Below are 21181 nucleotides of genomic sequence, written 5' to 3'. Positions count from 1 at the left end.
TAGCTGCAGCATTTTGAACCATCTGAAGACTTAGTACTAGCATGTGGCAGACCTAAAAAAAAGAACATTACAGTAATCAAGTCTGGATGAAACAAATGCATGTATTAGTCTCTGCGTCAGCCATAGACAGGAAAGAGAATTTCAGCTACATTCCGTAAGTGAAAAAGGCAACCTTGGTGATTTCTTTAATGTGCTTATCAAAGGGAAGACCGGGATCAAACGTAACACCAAGATTTTTGGCCGCCACACTTTGTGAAATCACAGCGTTGTCGATTATTATTGTTACTTGATCAAATTGGTGTCTGTGTCAAGCAGGGGCAATGACCAGCATCTCAGTTTTATCCGAATTTAAAAGCAGGAAATTTAGTGTGTTGGTGAAACTGCAGGTAAGTGTCAAATTACCGGAATGGTTGGGCGCTGCCTCCTGCGATCACAGAGGTTGTCGATTGAGATGGAAATTTGAATATACTGGTTGAGACCTGATGTGTCCGCACAGCAGGCGAGCTCTGTCTGAAGATCAGCATTCAGACCTTGACGGTACACTGTGAAAAGGGCTGGTTCACTCCATCCACTCCCTGCAGCCAGAGATCTGAATTCAAGAGCATAGTCAGCCACTGAGCGATGCCTCTGACCCAATTCAGAGTTCATTACCAATCTCACACCCTTAGGAAGGGTGATCAAACACTTGCTTAAAACCATGTTATGAACTGGGTTTTTGAATTTAATGCTGTGTAATTTTTGTGCCATAGGGCAGTCACCCAATCTAGTGCCCTTCTGGTTAGCAGTGATATCACAAAGTCTTATCAGTCTCAGACAGGAACGTATGGGGGTTGTGGTTACTCTATATGGAGCATTGCATAAGAAAGCCCTTGCACATATCTGTATTGCTGTCATATCTTTCGGGAGTGGCAATGAATGCTGGAGAATTTGGACCCGCACTTGAACTGGAAGTCGACCCAGGGTGAGAAGAAGCGTCAGCAGACGTAGATGAATCAGTCGCAGGCCTTGGGGGGGTTAGGGACAGTGGATGAGATTGCAGAAGCTGCACAAGCTCTCCTACCCTCTCCTCTTGTGTCAATAGCTCCCGAAGCTCCGCTGAATTCATATCCAGGTATTCTGTAATGAATGAGTCAGAAGATCCAATTGCAGTGTTCTTGTCCTTTTTTAATAAAGCAGTACGAACAAATCTAAATCAGAATGATCAGGGATCATCAAAAAACACAAGCCAGGGTCAAAACAGCAGGAAGCGCAAACAGGAATCTGTACACGATCCAAATTGAAAGACAAAGATCAGGGTCAAAAAAGCCAAGCCAACAAAAAAAAAAAAAAACAGGAACAGTGTAACAGGTATAAACACCAATGAAATGATTTGGTAGCGCAAACTCATCACCTCACGAAGAGGTGTCTGAACTGTAGTCCTTAAATCCCCAGTGGTGATTAGGTGAATATGCTGCAGATGTGGTTACAACTCAGGTGAATCAGAGCATGGACATGGCTGAACAGGGAGTAGTTGGCTGGTGAAAGGTCTGACAATTGTTCTGTACTGAAGAACTCATCATCTCTCTCTCTCTCTCTCTCTCTCTCTCTCTCTCTCTCTCTCTCTCTCTCGCTCTCTCTCTCTCTCGCTCGCTCGCTCCTTCCAGGTCCGTGTGTTTACCTTCTCTGTTGGCCAGCATAACTATGATGTTACCCCTTTGCAGTGGATAGCTTGTGCAAATAAAGGTGGGTGGGCATATATGTGCGAGTTACCTGTTTGTATTAATAGTTCAAAATAGAAATAGTAGGAACGGAGAAGTCATTCATCATGTGTGCACGTTTTTCCTTCACCGTATATTCCACATGCTGCAGAAGCTAGTCAGATGCTAGTCCACAGACTTCAAAAACTACAGTTCCTAATGTTGATATTTGCTCGACCAAATACCTCCAAATCAAACGTTTCTCCTCATGAGGCAGTCCCTGAAGTAATCCTTGAAGTAACACGGCGAGTCCATCCAGACAGACCTGGGGCCTCATGTATCAATCGTTCTTATGGGCAGATTTGTGCATACACACCCTTTTAATTTTTTAGCCTTTAAGATTATCTGACAGTCAGTGGCAAAGCATGATGGTTATTTATAATTCCTTCCTCCTAACATCTATTGTCTACCTCTTGCAACAAGCAATCACCCAGACCTGCAATGACATCAGTGTTATCCAATCGTTGTCTAAATTCAGGGGTTACCCAGGTTCTACGCTCGTCTCTGAGACAAACTTCAGGGCTAAAAAAATCCCATGGGTATGTATGCACAAATTTGCCCATAGTAATGATTGATACATGAGGCCCCTGGTTCTGTCATGCAGTCTGATGACCCATATGATTCAGATGTTCTTTGCAGCTGAATATGCTACCTGTGTCCTCATGAAAAATAACTTGACTAAGCTCAATTTAGTCTTGCACGTGCCCTAACTCATACTGTTTGAAACATTGTTTTATTTTAAACTCACCATTTTGCCTCAAGTCCGCCACATCCACTCTTTGTGGTTTGATTTTGAGGCCTTTAGCTCAGTGTATGAGCGCTAAGCTAACTGCTTACTAGCTATTTACTCAACTACTTTTTAGCTCGCTGCCAATTGAGCCAAGTGTGTTAGAAGTACCTCCCTAGAAGTTGTTATTAATTAGCAGGAGGAGCCTGGCAGCAGAACGATAACCACACCATCTCCCTGTCAAGCTGTGGGAAGTCCAGGATTATGCCTGTGTGCCAACATGCTCTTGCTGTTCACTGCTGTAGTGATTACAGTGCTACTACCAAAGTCTATGCCAACGTAAGACAATAGTGTTAACATGCAATCCTCCATGGAGCTGTCCTCTCACATCTTCAGTAGTTATTACTCTTTGATATCACCCTCAAACAGAGCCAGCTCCCTGACACTTCTTCAGGCCCTAAGCATTCACCCGTGACATATTCACACATCCAACAACTGCACGCACACACTCACACACATGCACATAACACAAGCAGACAGACATGCGCAGCTCTTTCTCTCTTGCACGCACAACAGGCCACTTGGTGATACTAGCTGTTCTTGCACGTTTTTAACGCCGGTCCCTTTACAAGAAGAAACTTACCCCTTTTTCTCTCCCTCCTAGCTCTTTAGCTTCATTTTCCAAAAGAAGACATAGCCACCACTCCAACATGCTCACTTGTAGGGAGTGCCCATATCAGAATTAATGAGGGAATGTTCAAAAACAGTCGGATAAAAGCACCAATTTTGAGGTAGAAATATAACATGTACCCGGTACGCATTTTTATATACAATATGGGGTGATTAAAATTTACCCACAGGAGGGTGTCCAAAATTGTTCTGTCCAAAAACAGAAAGCTTTGCAATACCCTGAGTATTCGAAATGACCACTTGCTTTAGGAAACCATCTGCTTTAGGAAAATACACCCTCATCAATATATGGGTTAAGTATACACCTTAAAGTGAGTCGATATCAGAAATATAGAATAGGAACTGAATCTGGTACTAAAACTACAAAAACTACAAACAATTACAAAAACAAAAAAACTACAAGAATTCGCATTCCTATCTCGATAGCACTTGTATGCCTTAAAACATATTATGTTGGGGGGGGGCGTACAAAGCAATTTATTCTATGGTTTTCACTGAGCTATATCTTGTGATCCTCACCAAGCACCCTGGAACCCCATCCTCAGTTACAAACGAGCATGTAAATCCTAAACAGGGAGTGAAATATTGCTCAAATTCACAACAACCTACTGCTGAATGTACGTGTATGAAAACATGTCCAGGTTGCATTGTGAAATGTAACATGGCATTTGTAAAAGAAATAGGAAAAGAAAATAGGTTATCGATCAAATTCACGGTAGAACCTCAAATAGCTAGGTAGCATGTACCTTGTAGCAGTGTGTAATGTGTACTTTCTAATTGTTAACCATGTTTCTCTCACCTCACATCTTATTGACGCTGATGCGAAAACCACAGACGTCTTCTTATCTTGCCTCCAGCGAGACACAATGAAACAAAAAAAAACCCAAAACATTTCAATTCGCTGTGGGTGCGTATGTGTGCATGTACACAAAGGTGGGCATACATGTAATGTCCCCGCATGCATAAATGAATGGGACTGGGGGGGGGGGGGGGGGTAATCTCAACACGTATCGCTGTGGTGAAATACATAATAAGGTAATGACAGTCATCGCTCCCACGGATCATTCTAGGGATGCGGTCTCCGTTTCGCAGATCTTCGTATAAACACTCGTGGCTTTAATAACTTGGCGAGTAGCAGCGATTATTGACCCAGTCAGTCGATCCCCTCCATTCATCATCAGCAAGCAGCGCCCGGGGCTCGGCATTCCCAATGAGCCCCCCCACATTTACGTCCAGCAGTACAATCATGAGAGTCGGGGTCAATGGACAAAAGCCATACCTGCACGCCTCGACATTGTCCATCGGCGCCAGCGGCATTACGTGGGTCTAATAGCATGAAATGACTAGTCACATCTTTCAATGGAGCAGTTATGTGGGCAGCTTGGGTGTTAAACTTGCAGTTGTTAGAAACCTCACAAAATGTCTACTTGAATGCAGGTGTGGTTTGTGAAGAAGGTGGTGAGGTTTCCGAATCAGTGGAGCGCATTGATTCTCGCTTCCCTTTCAGGTTACTACTTTGAAATTCCATCGATTGGCGCCATCAGAATCAACACCCAGGTGAGATTTATGTTATACATGTTTTTTTTAATATATATTGACATAACATTATGCGCATCTGTGTCACTCCGTTGTTGTTTGGTTCACTATGTGCGCCAGTTCGTTCAAGTTCACACTTGTTCATTCTAAAGCCATGCTAGCTTTGATGAGAATTATGCAGAACATAGACATGACCATAAATATCCCATAATATGGAGATGGGAAGGGGGCAGTGCTGTATAACTGTGGGTAGGCAAGAAAAGAGAGAGATGAAAATACAAAACAAAATTGTCCTTCCATATGTTCTCAAGAAGTGTTTCTAGAAGCTCTGTGAAATACGGGCTCGGCTTGCTTAATCCAGCCCTCGCTCAGTACCAGCCATGTGAATGTCTCTCTCATTCTTTCTCTCCCTCTGTCTTTCTCTGTCTCCCTTCGTATCGCTCTCTCTCCATCTCTAGCACTCTATCTTTTTCTCACATACCACACACACACACACACACACACACACACACACACACACACACACACACACACACACACACACACACACACACACACACACACACACCTCAGGCTCCTCACACAACCGAGGCCCTGCCAAGGCAATCCCTTGAGGCACTACCAGATTCTACAGCCCCTTGGGATAACCTCATTCCAGCTGTAGAAATTGAGTCAGTTGCTGGGGGGGGTGGCTACTCAACACCCCTACCCCTCCGCCCCTCCATCCCACCGACGATCAGGCCCAGGAATAGACTGTCAGCTGTTCCATTAACTCTGGCATATTTATATTCTGAGAACTGCCACTTACTCTAATAGGTTTTCTGCAGGTGGGTAACTGCAGTCATGTAGTATACGGGCATCTGGGCCTTATGTTCTCTCCCATACCTCGACCTTCAGCATCACGGGTTCCAGCCTTGCTTGACAATACCGCTGCAATCACGTCAAAACCAAATAACAGATAGCATAAGAAATGTTTTATCCCATTTAATCCAGATTCATAAATTTATGCGGAATATGATGGATACAGGAAGGGCTGTGGAAACTGTGTCTGTGTGTGTGGGTGTCCGGTTTCCTGCGACTATTGACCAACATCACCATTTTCTGAGGTTTCCAGTTCTAGACCTTTGCTGGAGTTTCCTCCTGGCTCAGCCAGCCAACACACACACACACACACACTCACACACCAGTGTTGTAGTCGAGTCACTAAACCTCGAGTCCGAGTCGAGCCTCAAGTCCCCAGTGTTCAAGTCCGAGTCCCCAAAGAAGAGTCCGAGTCGAGTCCGAGTCATCAAGGTTGAGTCCGAGTTGAGTTCCAAGATGGGCTCCAGTGCGCCACTCTGGCACCGTAAAAAAAGCTATTGATCACCACATTCTGGTGATCAATGTTACGGTATTAACATAGCTATCAATATCTTATGCCAAATTATTAGGGCCTATTACCAAAAAAACTAACAAAAACACAAAAAAAACAATCTTTATCAATTAACAAGTCCGAGTCCTCATCTCCAACTTCCGAGTCCGAATGCAGTCAATGCTTGAGTCCGACTCCGAGTCATCAGTGCTCAAGTCCAAGTCAAGTCATGAGTCGAGTCGGACTCAAGTCCGAGTCCTGGACTCGAGTGCTACAACACTCACACACACACACACACACACACCTACATACACACTCGAGCTAAGCAAAGACCTAACCCCAAGGTCATGGATTTAAGTTTGCTGTATAACCTTTGTTTCATTTGATCCGGTCTCTCTCTCTTTCTCTCTCTATGCTATTTCCCCTGTCATTCTACCTGGCTCTCTTCAATACAAAAAAAATATATATTGGGGGGGCGGCAGTCTTTTAACAGATCCAGGTGTATGGAGTGCAGCCCGTCGAGTGCACATAAAGTGGAGACCCACTTAGAAGCCTCGAGTTTGGTTGATTACAGCTGTTTTAAAACCCAGAGAGACATTTGAATATTATAAATATGCAGATGCTGCAGGAGTCTGGAGTCTGTGTTTTTCTGGTTCCTGTTAAACATGTACCTCCTGTTGGAAGATTTTTATGCTCTCTAGATTGTTCTAGTCAGGCAGAAAATGTCCCTGATGTCCTGTGAAAAGGTCTGGCTGTCATTGTCCTGATGGAATATCTCCCCGTGGCATGTTAAACTGGACTTTTAGAGAGCTAATAATAGAATAGGTTACGCCTGTCAGCACCTCAATATTCAGGCGATGAATAACAAACGGTCAAGAGCACAATAGTGAAATAGCCGTGCGCTCACAAAGGGCGGCCCCCTCATGTATGATGGATACACAAAGGACCGTGTCGAGAGTCGAACATTTGCAGTAGCGTTTCCTTTTCCGCTTTAAAATGCAAGAAAATTTGTCAACCTGTGAAAATGGCTCCTGTTTTTACTGTTTGACAAATACCTGTGCCCTCTGTGGTGAGTTGATGGAGTGGAGTGGCACAAAGGACACAATTAATCACCTACTGCCAATATTGGCGAAACTACACACAGGCCTTTTAAATGGGGAGTAATTTTTGGGGGGGGGGGATTTTCCCCCTTTTTCTCCCCAGCTGTATCCGGCCAATTACCCCACTCTTCCGAGCCGTCCCGGTTGCTGCTCCACCCCCTCTGCCGAGCCAGGAAGGGCTGCAGACTACCACATGCCTCCTCTGATACATGTGGAGTCGCCAGCCGCTTCTTTTCACCTGACAGTTAGGAGTTTCGCCAGGGGGACGTAGCACATGGGAGGATCACGCTATTCCCCCCCAGTCCTCCCCCGAACAGTTACCCTGACTGACCAGAGGAGGCGCTAGTGCAGCGACCAGGACACATACCCACATCCGGCTTCCCACCCGCAGACACGGCCAATTGTGTCTGTAGGGATGCCTGACCAAACCGGAAGTAACACGGGGATTTAAACCGACGATCCCCGTGTTGGTAGGCAACGGAATAGACCGCTACGCTACCCGGACGCCCTAATTGGGGCGTAATTTTGATGTCTCTGATCTTAGCAAAAACAAAGAACAAGGGTTCACAGTGGGATCCATGCACTCTCTCTGGCGAGCATAAAGAGATGATGGAAAATAAAGCTGCAGGCTTTTCTCCTCCAAACGGTGTCATTTGCTTTGCATGACACGGGGTCACACACTCTGTAGTTTTACCAATTAACACAGCAACACAAAATGAAATGGATCAATAGGTGATTACAAAAAAAACCCCATAAAAAAAACATCTCTGCTGTCAGAGTCTATGAAAGCGACCCTACGGAAAGAGAGAATGGTAAATATGATGAATTGCTGGTAGATTTAACCCTTCACCCCTGTCTGCAAGTGCTGTGGGACATTCTCAAGCTGCTGGGGTTGACAGTAGAGCCACTGGGAGAGCGGCCTGTTTGAACGTCGTGCCATTGACACCTCTAATGTGTTTTTAATAGCTCCTTCGTAATGATGAAAAACGGCTTGACTTGCTGAAGACTGCAGGCTTTATGGCTCTGCGGGGCTGCTGTGCTGCTGCCTCCGCTTGAGGTCCGCCAGTTTATGTGGTGACAGGGAAGAGGGCCAGTCAAGGTCTTATAGTTTTATGACAGATGAACATTGGAATACTCTTCCAACTCGCTGTTTTAACGCCTGTACACGACAAGCACTATAAAGTTATAGTCTATTTGATGATGTGTGTGTGTGTGGGGGGGGGGTGACTGAGAGGGAGACAAAAAGGATGAGTGTAATAAAGACAGAAGAAGACAGAGATGAAGAGTAATATCTTATGGTGTCAGAGAGTCCGGTCCGCTTAGATGAAGTGTGTGTACCAGAGCGTTTACTATTTTTTTCTTCTGTTATTTCAGGAGTATCTCGATGTCTTGGGCCGTCCCATGGTGCTGGCTGGGCCTCGAGCCAAGCAGGTCCAGTGGACCAATGTTTACCAGGATGCTCTGGTGAGAAATGTGAAAATCTCAAACCATGACCTCAAATGAGAAAATCATTTTTGGTAACCTTTGGTGGGTCCTGTAAATATATCATGAATAGCTCAGTTAAGATACAGAGTCCTCCGTATATCTCTCCCTGTCCATATCTGTTATTTCCTTGTTTTCATTCTCTGCTACTTATGGTGTGCGGTTTAAAACAGTGCAGCCAGTTTGGCTTTCAATCTCCCAAATGAAAGCGAAAAACATCTGGGCCTCTCTCCTGGCCGATGTAAGATATGAATTATAATAATGCCAGGCTCCTACTCTCAGTCTCTAATGTAACAATATTCCATCTAATTCAGCGTTCGTTTCGAGCGGTGCTTTTTTTTTGTGGCAAATTGATTTTTGGGCCATTTAGTTGACCCTCTTATCCAGAGTGGCATACAATAAGTGCAACAGTAGAGGAAGCTTACAAAAAAAACACACACACACATCATGCGGTAGATGCTTTTATCTAAATCAACTTACAGTATCGTGAAAGCGTTGCATGACCATTTTTTAACATGGTTGTTCCTGGTGGCAGTTAAACCCCGTACTCTACCCCAGAAGCATCATCGCTATGCTCCACCAAGCAGTACGGGGTCCTTCACTGGTAAGATTTGATTTTCCACAGATGAAGCAGCGATGGGGTACCTCTCGGGCGAGCGTCGAACGTGATAATCTGATTAAATGAAAGAGAGTATAATGAAATGAACCTCGCAAATAGCTGACCTCTTTTCGCTACCTTTTATCAGGGATTGGGCCTCGTCATCACTGGGACGATGCCAGTCTTCAACCTCACCGCCGATGGGGGCAACTCACAGGTAGCAACAACAAGCCTTGCACAATGGGTGTCATCGTTTTTGTCAGAATCTAATCCTCTGGTCGTCTTTATGCATGCTCAATAATCCAGGTAAGAAAATCACAGGAAGTTGATTCGGATGAACCGATTCAACTTCCTGTGATAATCCTCTGATCAAATTCGGCTGTCCTCGGCTGTCACTGTTTGAATGGTCCAGAGGTGTAACAAGTCTTCTACACGTGGTTCCGGCTCTGCATTGAGAGAACAGGCACGCGTTCCTGTAGTGTTGACTGGAAGGAGGGGTGGGACGGCTCCTCTCCCTCTCTCTTGTTAAGTCCCATCACGATGAATGTCATCTGTCATTTTTAATGGCGTTGTCCCAGTTGCTTTGTTGCTGGGCAAACACCTCCCCCTTGAGGTGACAGCAGACATTACAACCACTTCTACTGCCCACTCCAATCCAGCAGTGCTGATGCATCCTCTAGTACAGCCTTTAAAGGTGTTTCTTTTTGGGGTTTTTTACCAACTATGAGTCATTCAGTTATTAGACAGGCTGTTGAATAAATGAGTGGAATAAGTAAGATGACCTTCGAAAATGATAAATCACAGGTGGCATGGGATGTTTTTAGCACTCTCAGAGCTGATGTGTTTCTGTCACGTGCACAAATAGTGGCAGTGCAGGATTGCTGTAATGGCACCGGTAAGCGCTGAGCAGCGTGGTTATGGATAAGGAGATATTATTCACTACATGCTCTGTTTGCAGAACCAGCTCATCCTGGGAGTCATGGGAGTAGATATCGCGATCAACGAAATAAAAAAGAAGACGCCAACATACAGGGTGAGCATGCCATGAACATTTTCTGTCACTCTCCCGAATGTTGCGTCTTTCTTCGGATTAATTGTGCCGGGGGCTTTTCTTTTTTTTTTACATTTTTTTATTCCCATTTCTTTCGCCACAGCTTGGGGCCAACGGCTACACCTTTGCCATCGACCCAAATGGTTATGTACTGCTGCATCCTAACCTACAGCCCAAGGTAGGAGGAAGGGCTGAACCATGTCCTGCGTCAAAATCATGCAAGCCGCAGACTCCTCGGGTGACATATGAACATATCTCCACTGACTGACTGATGCAATCCCGCCACCTCCAAACTCCTCCCTCTCTCTCTCTCTCTCTCTCTCTCTCTCTCTCTCTCTCTCTCTATCTCTCTCGCTCTCTTCAGATCATTAACTTCAGGGAGCCTGTCACTCTGGACTTTCTGGATGCAGAGCTGGAGGACAGCAACAAGGAGGAGGTAAAAACTTACATTGTTGTAACTCCGTCCCCTCTGTCAAACACAGCTACGTAAACGTTTATTCTCACTGTCTACTTTATTTTCGTGTTTGCTGGATTTGATTAATCTTTTCTCGACGATTTCTATTCTCTACTATTATGGCCGTCATTTTAACAGACCACGCACTCTCCCCTCTTCTCGTGCTCTTCTCAGATCCGTCGACAGATGATTGATGGCAAACCGAGTCAAAGAAAAATCAAGACACTCATTAAGTCAGTTGATGAGGCAAGTCACCAATATGTGAGGTCAATCATGATCCAAAATGGCACCTTGCAGAATGTTGCTAGATGACGTTGCTCCCTCGCCATTCTAGTCAGATTTGTGTCGAGGATGCGACTGTGGTACTTATCAGGGCCTCCTTTGTGGTTGTCTGACAACAGAGGTACATCGATGAGGCCGTACGGACATACACGTGGACACCTGTGGATGGCACACATTACAGGTATGTTCAAAACAAACCTTAATCACCTGACCCTCAAGAGTGCCTGACCCGAACCTGAGTCGAGTTGATATCGCCTTCTTCTAACCTTGATTTGACATTCGGAGGTAGATATGTCACACGGTTCTCAAAGACACCAGCCTGACAACCGTCATTCATCAGTCAATGTGGTGTGCAAATTTAGAAGTACATCACCCGTTTATCAAGCGCGGAGTAGACCGACGCTATTACTGCATAAAGTCAGGATGCTGATAAGCCTTCTGTGTACGCACTAAATGATGCATCTGCATCATCTAAGATTAAAGAACCTCGCGCTTCCTTCCAGGAAAGCACGGTGGATCTCCAAGCACAAATTAACTGCGTGGTTTATTCATCGCAGGACTTGACTGAACGTGGGATTTATAATGTCACTTTCTCCAGGCAACACGATGCAAAATTGCGCTGTATGCCATGAAGTAGTCCCCCAGATGCCCAATGTGTGTTGTTATCATGCCTGGCTCAAGCTGCCGCTGTAGTCTGTGTGAAGGAAATCCCTTCACAGTCCTTTTAACACTCAAAAGGGGAAATGCCAATGTGTTCAAAAATGCACATATGTTATCATTGTGCCCCGGTACAAGTCCACGCCGCCGCAGAGGCAACTCTCTCTCCTAAAGCCAGAAAAACAGTAAAACAAAACTGCTCCTGGGACTGTTTGCATACCACGCCGCCTTAAAACAACAGCTGCAAGACTGACTTAGTTGGCTCATTTGAAAGTCTGATATTTTATGTCTGTTTACATCTGAATTAGCTTTATATTATGTTATATTGTGGCACTGGCGTCAGTGTGAACCTGATACTGTCACAGCCTCATTTCCCATCTGTTCCAGTTAATCCTCTTAAAGAGCTATATTTTACTTTTGTGTGGCGTCGGAGATTAGGAGGCAGGACACATTTTTCTCTGGGATTTCTGCACTTTGGGGGGGGGGGAGTTAATGCTCATACAGACGAAAGTGTCCGGACTCCGAATATTATTTTACAAAGCTAAACAGAATATGGTACTAGTATTTATGTTAATATTTTTACCCTCTGTGTGTGTGTGTGTGGGGGGGGGGGTTAATACAAAACGAGTTGAAGGCATTTGAGAAGTGAGGAAGTCTGTGTGTGCAGCTTATGTGTGACAGTGTGTGCATGCACGTCATGTTTGCAGGTGTGTGTTTGCGTCAACACGTTGGTTTGTCCGTGCGTCACGGTTTCATTTTTTTTGCACATGTGCACGTGTCTGCGTGTCTCTGATCTTCTGCGTTTGCCTCAACCGCCACAGTCTAGGGCTGGTACTGCCCACGTACAGTGAGAACCACATCAAGGCCAACCTGAGTGACCAGATCCTGCAGGTGCAGTGTAAGTACCAGGAGACAACCCACATACTATCAGACTCCTGTGCATCCTCTAGCTCTCTTCCTCTCTCTCTTCCTCTCTCTCTCTCTCTCTCTCTCTCTCTCTCTCTCTCTCTCTCTCTCTCTCTCTCTCTCTCTCTCTCCTTCTCTCTCTTACTCCCAAATGTGACCCTACGCTTACCCTGTTGGCCTCGGTCTCCGACATCATCCCAAGGAGTGTCCGAGCGGAGTCCTCCGCCGCCCCCCTCCTCCTCATCCACCCCGTCTTTCTCGCTGTCTGATAGGCAGGATCATACCCGGAGTCCCCCGGACTCCACCTCTGTCTCCTTTTTCCCCTCTTGTCTTCATGCTGTGCTGTAATATGGTGATGTTTTTTCTTCACACTCGCTGAAGAAAAAAAACAAACAAACCTTGAAATGACAGAAAGGTGAAAGCTGTGGTTCTACTGTGTTACGAAGGTGAAAATAATGGTGACCATGTACTATTATTTTTTTTGCCAAATGCTCTCGCCTCTTCTCCACCAAGTAATGATTCTGAAGCATCTGTGTTGAAAGTTGTTGTTTTTTTGTTTTTTTCTTTATGTTCTGAAAAACTGTGAAAACAGGCATGCTTTTCACTCCTTCAGATGAGTTTTATGATTTTGGGACTTTTTCTCAATTTTATTTTGTGGTAACTTTTTGGTTTTGTTGTTTTTTCTTTTTTGTTTTCTTCTGTTGGATTGCTGTGAGATGTTTCTCTGCTTTGGAATCATTCAGTAGAGGAAACTCCCACACGGGCCAGGCCAAGCGCTGGTCCACTGTGGGAGTTTGGATTGTGTTGGTCTGAATGGGGACACCAGTTGTCTTTCTCATGCTTTCTTTCTCCAGACCTTATTTCCCCCCCCCCTTTTTCCCCCCCCCTCTCTGGTACATTGTGTTTTGTTTCCAAGTTTCATTTACTCCATGGTTAACAGTGTCACAATGCCAGTTTTGTCTTTGTTGTGTTTCCTTTCCTTGAATTTCCTTTTTTTGTTCTTCTTCCTTTCCCTCATTTGTTCTTTCTCGTTTGCTCTCGCAAAGAAGACCTTTGCTCTTCATTTATTTATTTTTTTCTTCTCGTGTTGTTTGACTTAATTGGTTTCTTTCCTTTGAGAAAACAATATTTTTATTCAAACAGTAATTGAATAAAATATTGTCTGTGACCCCCCCCTTCCCACCCGACCCCCTGTTTCTTTTCTTGCTCACTCCTTCTCTGATGGATCCACACAGTGCCATACACCAAGGGCAAGTATACTCCATATTGGTCCACGTATCCTACCTTTACTACCTACACCTTACCTACCGCTGCCTTCCTCCCACACCTCTCGCCCCCCCCAAATCCTCTCCTGCTGCCCCCCCCCACCCTCACCTGTCCCAGCCTGCTTGCCTCTGTCCCTGCCCGTGTTGCCTCCAGGACCCTCCTCTTCCTCCCACTTTCTCTCCTTTTCTTCCCCCCCCTCCTTTCTTTCCTCCTCCTCCTCAGTAATCACCCACCCACCCTCCTGCCGCAGCTCAGATCCCACATCTCTCCCTTCCGATGGGTCCTCGGGCCCCCAGCCTCTGCCCCGCGTCCACAAAACACCTGCCGCGCCTAAAGAAGAGATATTATTCATGTTCCCTCTGTTAAAACGTGTCTGTCTGCTGTTCCACTTACCCTTTCCCTCTCTGCGGGTAGCTCAGAACGAGCTGCGCCTTCTCGCTCTCTCTTTCTCTCTCTCTCACTCACTTTTTTCCCCCCGTTCCGCTATTTTCCATTTTCCTCTCTCTCCTCTTCTTACTTCTGTCAATCTCTCCGTGTCATTGCCTCTAACTCACTCTCCACTCGTCTCCCCTCTCTCTTTTTTCCTGTATCGCTCTTTTACAATGTCATGTAGCGAAGATATGTCTTAACTAACTCTTACGTTAATGTACAGGATTTGATGAATCTTTCATTTAATTTAAACCCCCCCTTCCGACAACAAACGATATAACTTTTACAAGACTGAGTGCCAATGCCTTGTAGTGCTTCTCAGAAACACATCGAGAATCAGAGTCTCACAATATGTTTTTTTGGCAAGTAAATATGCACTACAGAGAGAGATATGACTTGTTGGGTTGCTCATACAGAACGTATAAGACATAACATGAGATTATAAAACTTAATATATCTAAGTAGACGGGAAAAATTAAAAGAGGGGAATAGTGGATCTCTTTATTATAGTGCGTGCAAATAGTAGATAAAACGTAGTTAAAAGTCTATGCAAGCAGTGGTGGTTCCAGACCATTTCAAATGGGGGGGCCAGGCTGAGGCCACCTGCGATTTTAGGGGTATCAAATATATTAAGCACAACTGTTACATACCACCACCACCCCCATAGGTTTGGTTCTCCAAAAGACAAACAATAGACATATAACAATAAACACTAAACACTCACTCAGTGTTAACGTACTATAAGTTTGTATAGCTGAGTAGGTTTTGAAATGATGAACATGTCTCACCTGTTGCAAAGGAGTAACGTTACCAGAGACAGACTTTGGTATCACTGCTCACGCCCAGTCGATCTCAGTCAGCGCCAAAATCCAGTTGGTCTGTCACCTAAATGGTTCGACTATACAACACGATTTATTTCCTGGTTCCACGTTTTATTATTTTTTCTGCCTTAAGAAAATATTCGCCACAGTTAGGGGGGCCAGAGGGGGGTCCAGGCTTAATTTTACAGGGGCAGTGCCCCCCTGCCCCCCCCACCCTTAGAACCGCCACTGTATGCAAGTAAAGGTATGTGAATCAAAGGTGTTATCTTGTGAACAATTTTAGTTTACGGTATAAATAGAAATAATAGTAGGAAGTTAAACACACATCTACAGTTTACAGCCTTAATCATGCAACGTTTAATTTAACTGCACTGCTACACTTTGTATGTACACAGTTTAAACTACCACCTTCAAGCAAATGTTCATAAAGGAAATTATGATCCCATGTCAGATTAAATGAAGCTGGTAACATTTTGACACCACTTTAATTTAACAGTCTATGTAATGTATCTAAATCGCTTCACCACACTATCTCATCTAAACCTCAGCCAGCTGGGCTGGAGCCGTTGCAGCCTGCCGACTGGTCCCACAGTGTTGAGCTGTGTCCTGTCCACCCAGGTCCTCCTCCCATGTGCTCGGGTGTCAGAGTGCCCTTGGGTGCAGCGCCTGACTCCTTTGTCGTCCCTCTGTAATCCCTGTCTCCATCAAGCTTGTTTCCCCTCCCTTCTCACCCCTCAGACTGCCTGGGCGCACGGCCCCCCACTTCCTCAACAAACGTGACCTGGAAGTGCACGGCATTGTGGGCGGATCACTACCTGGGCACGCTATTTTAGTTCCCCAATCCTTATTTTGTCTGCCATGAAAGCTCCAACATTAGGCAAAATGGAAATATTTGGGATTTGTGGAAAACTCGGTTGAGATCATCACGTTTGTCAAGGTTGATTTTTGTTTTTTTTTCCTTCCTTGTTTTGGTCTTTGACTGAATAAATAAGTTGCCCTTCAACATGCCCTTCACAATGCAATACATTTCCCCTGATTATGTGTCTCTCAGTGCCTTCTCCCTGCCAGTCTGAGGGGTGACCACTTCCATCAGGACCCCCCACCCACCACCCATGCAATAGTTGGCCATGTTGATGCCTGCCTAAAATAAAAATAAAAAAGAAAGCACTCATTGTGGGTAAATCTGTCTGAGAACTTGCTTCCTGACATGTAATGCCTGGCAAGTCAGTTCTCAGACATCCCAAAGTGTATTAGATTGAAAGAAAAATGATCGGAGATTGTTGGATGAAAAGCGAACACGGAAAAGAGAAAGCCGTGAGTGCTTGTGAAACAGCAATGCAGTCGCCCATTGAGACTCAGGCTCCATTTGAGGCACCATATTGGCTAACGCTGGTGTTCCCCCATGAATCCTCAATGTTGCTCTGGTAAACTCCCTTCTCGCGTCCCTGCACCACTGAAGAACAGCTGCTATTTGGCCACAACTCCCCACTGCTCTGCTCGTGGCTCTTCCCAGATAATCTTCCCCTTTCTGTTGCAGATTTTGAATCACTGCTGCCAAACAGTTTTGAGTCTGAAGGACATGTATTCATAGCTCCCAGGTAGCCCTGTGTGAATGCTTGCTGTTTTCACTGTCTCCTCATGCCATCGATGGTCATCACCTTTTTGGTTTTGTGTCCGTGTCTTTCAGCACAGCGTGTTGTTGTTGTTGTTTTTTTTTGGGGGGGGGGGGGTTGTGCGCCGCAATCAACACTTCCCATCCACTTTATCATCCGCTTCCCTGTAAACCACTCTGTATTCCTTGGAGTGCAAAATTTTGTGATACTGAGTTTACGCTGCTGCGTTTATGCGGTTGGTTTTTCTTCTTTTCATCACTGTTGAGCCCATTTTATTTGTTTTCTTGAGTTACAGCGAGTGATGTCACAACACTGTGAATAAAAGTTGTATAGTTAACTACAACGGAATAACCCCATTATTTGAGTTTTGTGCATCCATCCATTAATTTCCCCCCCCCCAAGTTACCTCTGCCATATCAAAATACAGCCCTCCAGTCCTGCGTGTCTCTCCTATGCCACTTTAGATCTCCCTTGCATGCTGCCGTTGTGGTGCTGCATGTTTTTATTTGTGCATACAGTGGGGAAAATAATTATTTGACCCCTTGCTGATTTTGTAGGGTTGCCCACTTACAAAGAATGCAACAGTCTATAATTTTAATCATATATACATTTTAACAGTGAGAGACGGAATCCCAAAGAAAATTCCAGAAAATCACATCATATGAATTTATAAAAATTAATAACCACCTGATTTAGAAAAATAAGTATTTGATCCCCTACCAAACAGCAAGTATTCTGGCTCCCACAAACCAGTTAGTTTTTCTTTAAGATGCACCCCCAATCCCAACTAATTACCCACATAAAATACACCTGCATCACCTCGTTACCTGTACAAAAGATACCTGTCCACACCCAATCAATCAGATTTCAACATCTCCATCATGGGCAAGACCAAAGAACTGTCTAAGGACACCAGGGACAAGATTGTAGACCTGCACAAGGCTGGGATGGGCTACAAGAGAATTGGAAAGCATCTTCGAGTGAAAGTAACAACTGTCGGTGCAGTTATCAGGAAATGGAAGGAACACCACACCACCGCCAACCTCCCTCGGTCTGGGTCTCCACGCAAGATCTCGCCTCTTGGGGTGTCCCTGATCATGCGAACGTTGAGGAATCATCCCAGAACCACAAGGGGGGAACTGGTTAATGACCTGAAGGCATCTGGGACCACAGTTACAAAGCAAACGGTTAGTAACACACTACGCCGTCATGGATTAAAATCCCGCAGTGCACGCAAGGTCCCACTGCTGAAGAAGGCACATGTACAGGCCCGTCTTAAGTTCGCCAATGAACACCTGGACGACTCAGAAGAGGCCTGGAAGAAGGTGATGTGGTCGGATGAGACCAAAATAGAACTTTTCGGGCTCAACTCAACTCGCCGTGGTTGGAGGGTGAAGAACACGGAGTACAACCCAAAGAACACCATCCCCACCGTCAAGCATGGGGGTGGCAACATCATGCTTTGGGGGTGATTTTCAGCCAAGGGGACAGGACAACTCCATCACATTGAGGGGAGGATGGGCGGGGCCATGTACCGTGGAATTCTGGACCAACACCTCCTTCCCTCAGTGAGAGCACTGAAGATGGGTCGTGGATGGGTGTTCCAACACGACAACGACCCAAAGCACACCGCCAAAGCAACCAAAGAGTGGCTGAAGAAGAAGCACATCAAGCTTCTGGAATGGCCTAGCCAGTCTCCAGACCTGAATCCAATCGAAAATCTTTGGAGGGAGCTTAAAATTCGGTTGCCATGCGACAGCCTCGAAACCTGAACGATTTGGAGCTTGTCTGCAGGGAGGAGTGGGCCAACATCCCTGCCGAAATGTGCACAAACCTTGTCAGAAACTATAAAAACCGTTTGACATCTGTGCTGGCCAATAATGGCTTTTCTACTAAATATTAACATAGTGTTTGTCCAGGGGTTCAAATATTTATTTTGGACCAAAAATATGCAAATAAATTCATAAAATTCATACAACGTCTTATTCCACTTTTTTTGGTCATATTCTGTCTCTCACTGTTAAAATGAACCTACGCTTAAAATTGTAGACTGTTGCACTCGTTGTAAGTGGGCAAACTTACAAAATCAGCAAGGGGTCAAATAATTATTTTCGCCACTGTATGTTTTGTGTTTTATGCAACTTTAAGAATGAAATAAGTGTACTGTATACATTATGACTCCCAGATACTGTGATCTTTGAAAAACATGAAAGAAACCCTCCTTGCATGTGCTCTTTTGTCCTTGTACCCTTACGGCCCTGAGCCGTAAGCCTTTTTTTTTCCAAGAACTAACAAACTCTCCATCATTGTGCTGCCTGTGCTGTGCTCAGCAGTCCAATTGATATTTCCCTTTGACTGATGGCCTTGTCAGCATATTGGGATATGAAACCCTAAGGACATGCATGCTTCATGAAAGAGTGTGCGTGGAACTTGCACATGGGCTCATGCATCTCCGAGTGGTGTCCCATCCCTGTATAAGGGATGGGTAAGGCAAGAGGGAGAGTAAACGTTCAACATGTGTGCTTGTTTTCACCTTTTCTGCCAGAGCTTAAATACGATGTTTGCTCTCCTTAGAGAATACTGCAATGATCTTGAACTGTCCAACAACAACACCGAGTTCCTGTTGAACTTCATTGCCCTCATGGAAAAGGTGACACCCGACTCCAAACAATGTAAGCTTCTCCCTTTATATACATATATTCATTTTCTGATGCTGTCTGGTCAAAGGAGACCTATTCTGTTGCCTTCCAACACGGGGATCGCCAGTTCGAATCCCCGTGTTACCTCCGGCTTGGTCAGGCGTCCCTACAGACAAAATTGGCCGTGTCTGCGAATGGGAGGCCGGATGTGGGTGTGTGTCCTGGTTGCTGCACTAGCGCCTCCTCTGGTCGGTCAGGGTGTGCCTGTTCGTGGAGGGGGGGACTGGGGTGAATGGCGTGACCCCCCCCATGCGCTACGTCCCCCTGGCGAAACTCCTCACCGTCAGGTGAAAAGAAGCAGCTAGCGACTCCACATGTATCGGAGGAGGCATGTGGTAGTCTGCAGCCCTCCCCGGATCGGCAGAGGGGGGTGGAGCAGCGACCGGGACGGCTCAGAGAGTGGGGTGGTTGGCCAGGTACAATTGGGGAGAAAACCCCCCCCCCCAAAAAAAGGGAGGCCAAGAGATCAGGGCAGGACATCAATATCTAATGTAGTTGACCGTGATATCCTGCTCATCCTTGCTTCGTGATCTACGCTACCTAGGTGACAATCTGCTGCTTCACAACCTGATTCTGGACACTGGCATCATCAGACAACTGGTGGAGAAAGTGTGGAAGAACAAAGACTTGAATACGTGAGTAGCACCAGTCAGTCCGGGGAAACTGTGGTTCACGTTCAGTATGCAAGCATGTCTCCTTCCCTAAATCACCTCTTTCTAACGTGCAGGTATGGGTTTTTGGCGGTGTTTGCTGCGACAGATGGTGGCATCACTCGAGTGTTTCCAAACAAGTGAGTTTATTTCTCATCAAGGTGGTGTGTTTGTTTGCCAGACTCACCTCCCGCGGCTCAATAGCACCGCCGTGGCTTTTCGCTTTGTTTCCGAAATGGTAAGCTGTGACGTTTTAAATGGCTCACAAACGGTCTCGAGTAGCTGCGAGCAGGCTGGCTCGCTGAACATCACACATTTACTACCCCCGTGTCCTGACCCTGTCCACCGTCTTAAATATCAGGGCTGCAGAGACCTGGGAGGAGGACCCCGAGCCGTTTAATGCCAGCTATTACCGCCGCAGTCTGGATAACAAGGGCTACATCTTCCGAGCGCCTTATCGAACAGGTGAGTGATGCAGCGCGCTCAGCACCCGGCTGTATAGCTGCCGTAGCGCCATACCATGCTGTTGCTCTTTGTTCCTCACCCCCGCGTCTTGCTGCCCTGTTTGTCTCCCCCCAACAGCAAGGGATGAGCTGCTGAACCCAGAGAATGACACCATAGGGGTCCTGGTCAGCACCGCTGTGGAGATCACAGTAGGGGGGAAGACCATCAAGCCAGCAGGTGTGCCCCCTTTTGGAAAAAAGAAGGAGCTTTTCTCGAATATGGGAACTGGTACCTCGTAAATGAGACACTTCACAAGAACGCAAACAATGTGTTTTTGTGTGTTTTCTCTCACTGCGTTATTCTGTGAATTCACGCATGGACACGGTATGTGAATGTGTGTGTGAGTGTGTGTGGGGTTCGGTCTTTGTCGTCATTCTTACGCTCTTCTCTCTGGATGTCCGAACCCTTATCCCCCACTTTTGTCAGTCGTCGGAGTGAAACTTGACCTCGAAGCCTGGGTGGACAAGTTCAAGATTCTTGCCAGCAATCATACCGACAACCGTCAAGGCTCAAACACGGTAACGTATCAAGAACTACAAAAAAACACTACATTTTAATGGAGGGAGTATCCAAACTTGAACTGTTCATACCAGTATGTACACTGTGTGATGTTAAGAGCATCATTCGTG

General features: G+C 45.6%; 1 protein-coding gene across 1 annotated transcript in view; it reads left to right on the top strand.

The window, feature by feature from the left end:
* cacna2d2a (calcium channel, voltage-dependent, alpha 2/delta subunit 2a) overlaps nucleotides 1–21181 on the top strand; it is a 238121-nt gene that overhangs the window by 212847 nt on the left and 4093 nt on the right. Inside the window, exons 13-30 of the mRNA XM_056272768.1 lie at nucleotides 1644–1722; nucleotides 4661–4710; nucleotides 8515–8604; nucleotides 9369–9437; nucleotides 10179–10253; nucleotides 10375–10449; nucleotides 10636–10707; nucleotides 10900–10971; nucleotides 11127–11188; nucleotides 12486–12562; nucleotides 13806–13820; nucleotides 16624–16684; nucleotides 19274–19371; nucleotides 19943–20033; nucleotides 20126–20188; nucleotides 20410–20513; nucleotides 20631–20729; nucleotides 20979–21070. Of these exons, the coding sequence (XP_056128743.1) occupies nucleotides 1644–1722; nucleotides 4661–4710; nucleotides 8515–8604; nucleotides 9369–9437; nucleotides 10179–10253; nucleotides 10375–10449; nucleotides 10636–10707; nucleotides 10900–10971; nucleotides 11127–11188; nucleotides 12486–12562; nucleotides 13806–13820; nucleotides 16624–16684; nucleotides 19274–19371; nucleotides 19943–20033; nucleotides 20126–20188; nucleotides 20410–20513; nucleotides 20631–20729; nucleotides 20979–21070 (1344 nt within the window). The remainder of the gene's footprint in view (nucleotides 1–1643; nucleotides 1723–4660; nucleotides 4711–8514; nucleotides 8605–9368; nucleotides 9438–10178; nucleotides 10254–10374; nucleotides 10450–10635; nucleotides 10708–10899; nucleotides 10972–11126; nucleotides 11189–12485; nucleotides 12563–13805; nucleotides 13821–16623; nucleotides 16685–19273; nucleotides 19372–19942; nucleotides 20034–20125; nucleotides 20189–20409; nucleotides 20514–20630; nucleotides 20730–20978; nucleotides 21071–21181) is intronic.

This window comes from Lampris incognitus, chromosome 2, assembly GCF_029633865.1.
Source record: "Lampris incognitus isolate fLamInc1 chromosome 2, fLamInc1.hap2, whole genome shotgun sequence".
Lineage (NCBI taxonomy): Eukaryota > Metazoa > Chordata > Actinopteri > Lampriformes > Lampridae > Lampris > Lampris incognitus.
This window is presented reverse-complemented; position numbering and strand designations above follow the sequence as displayed.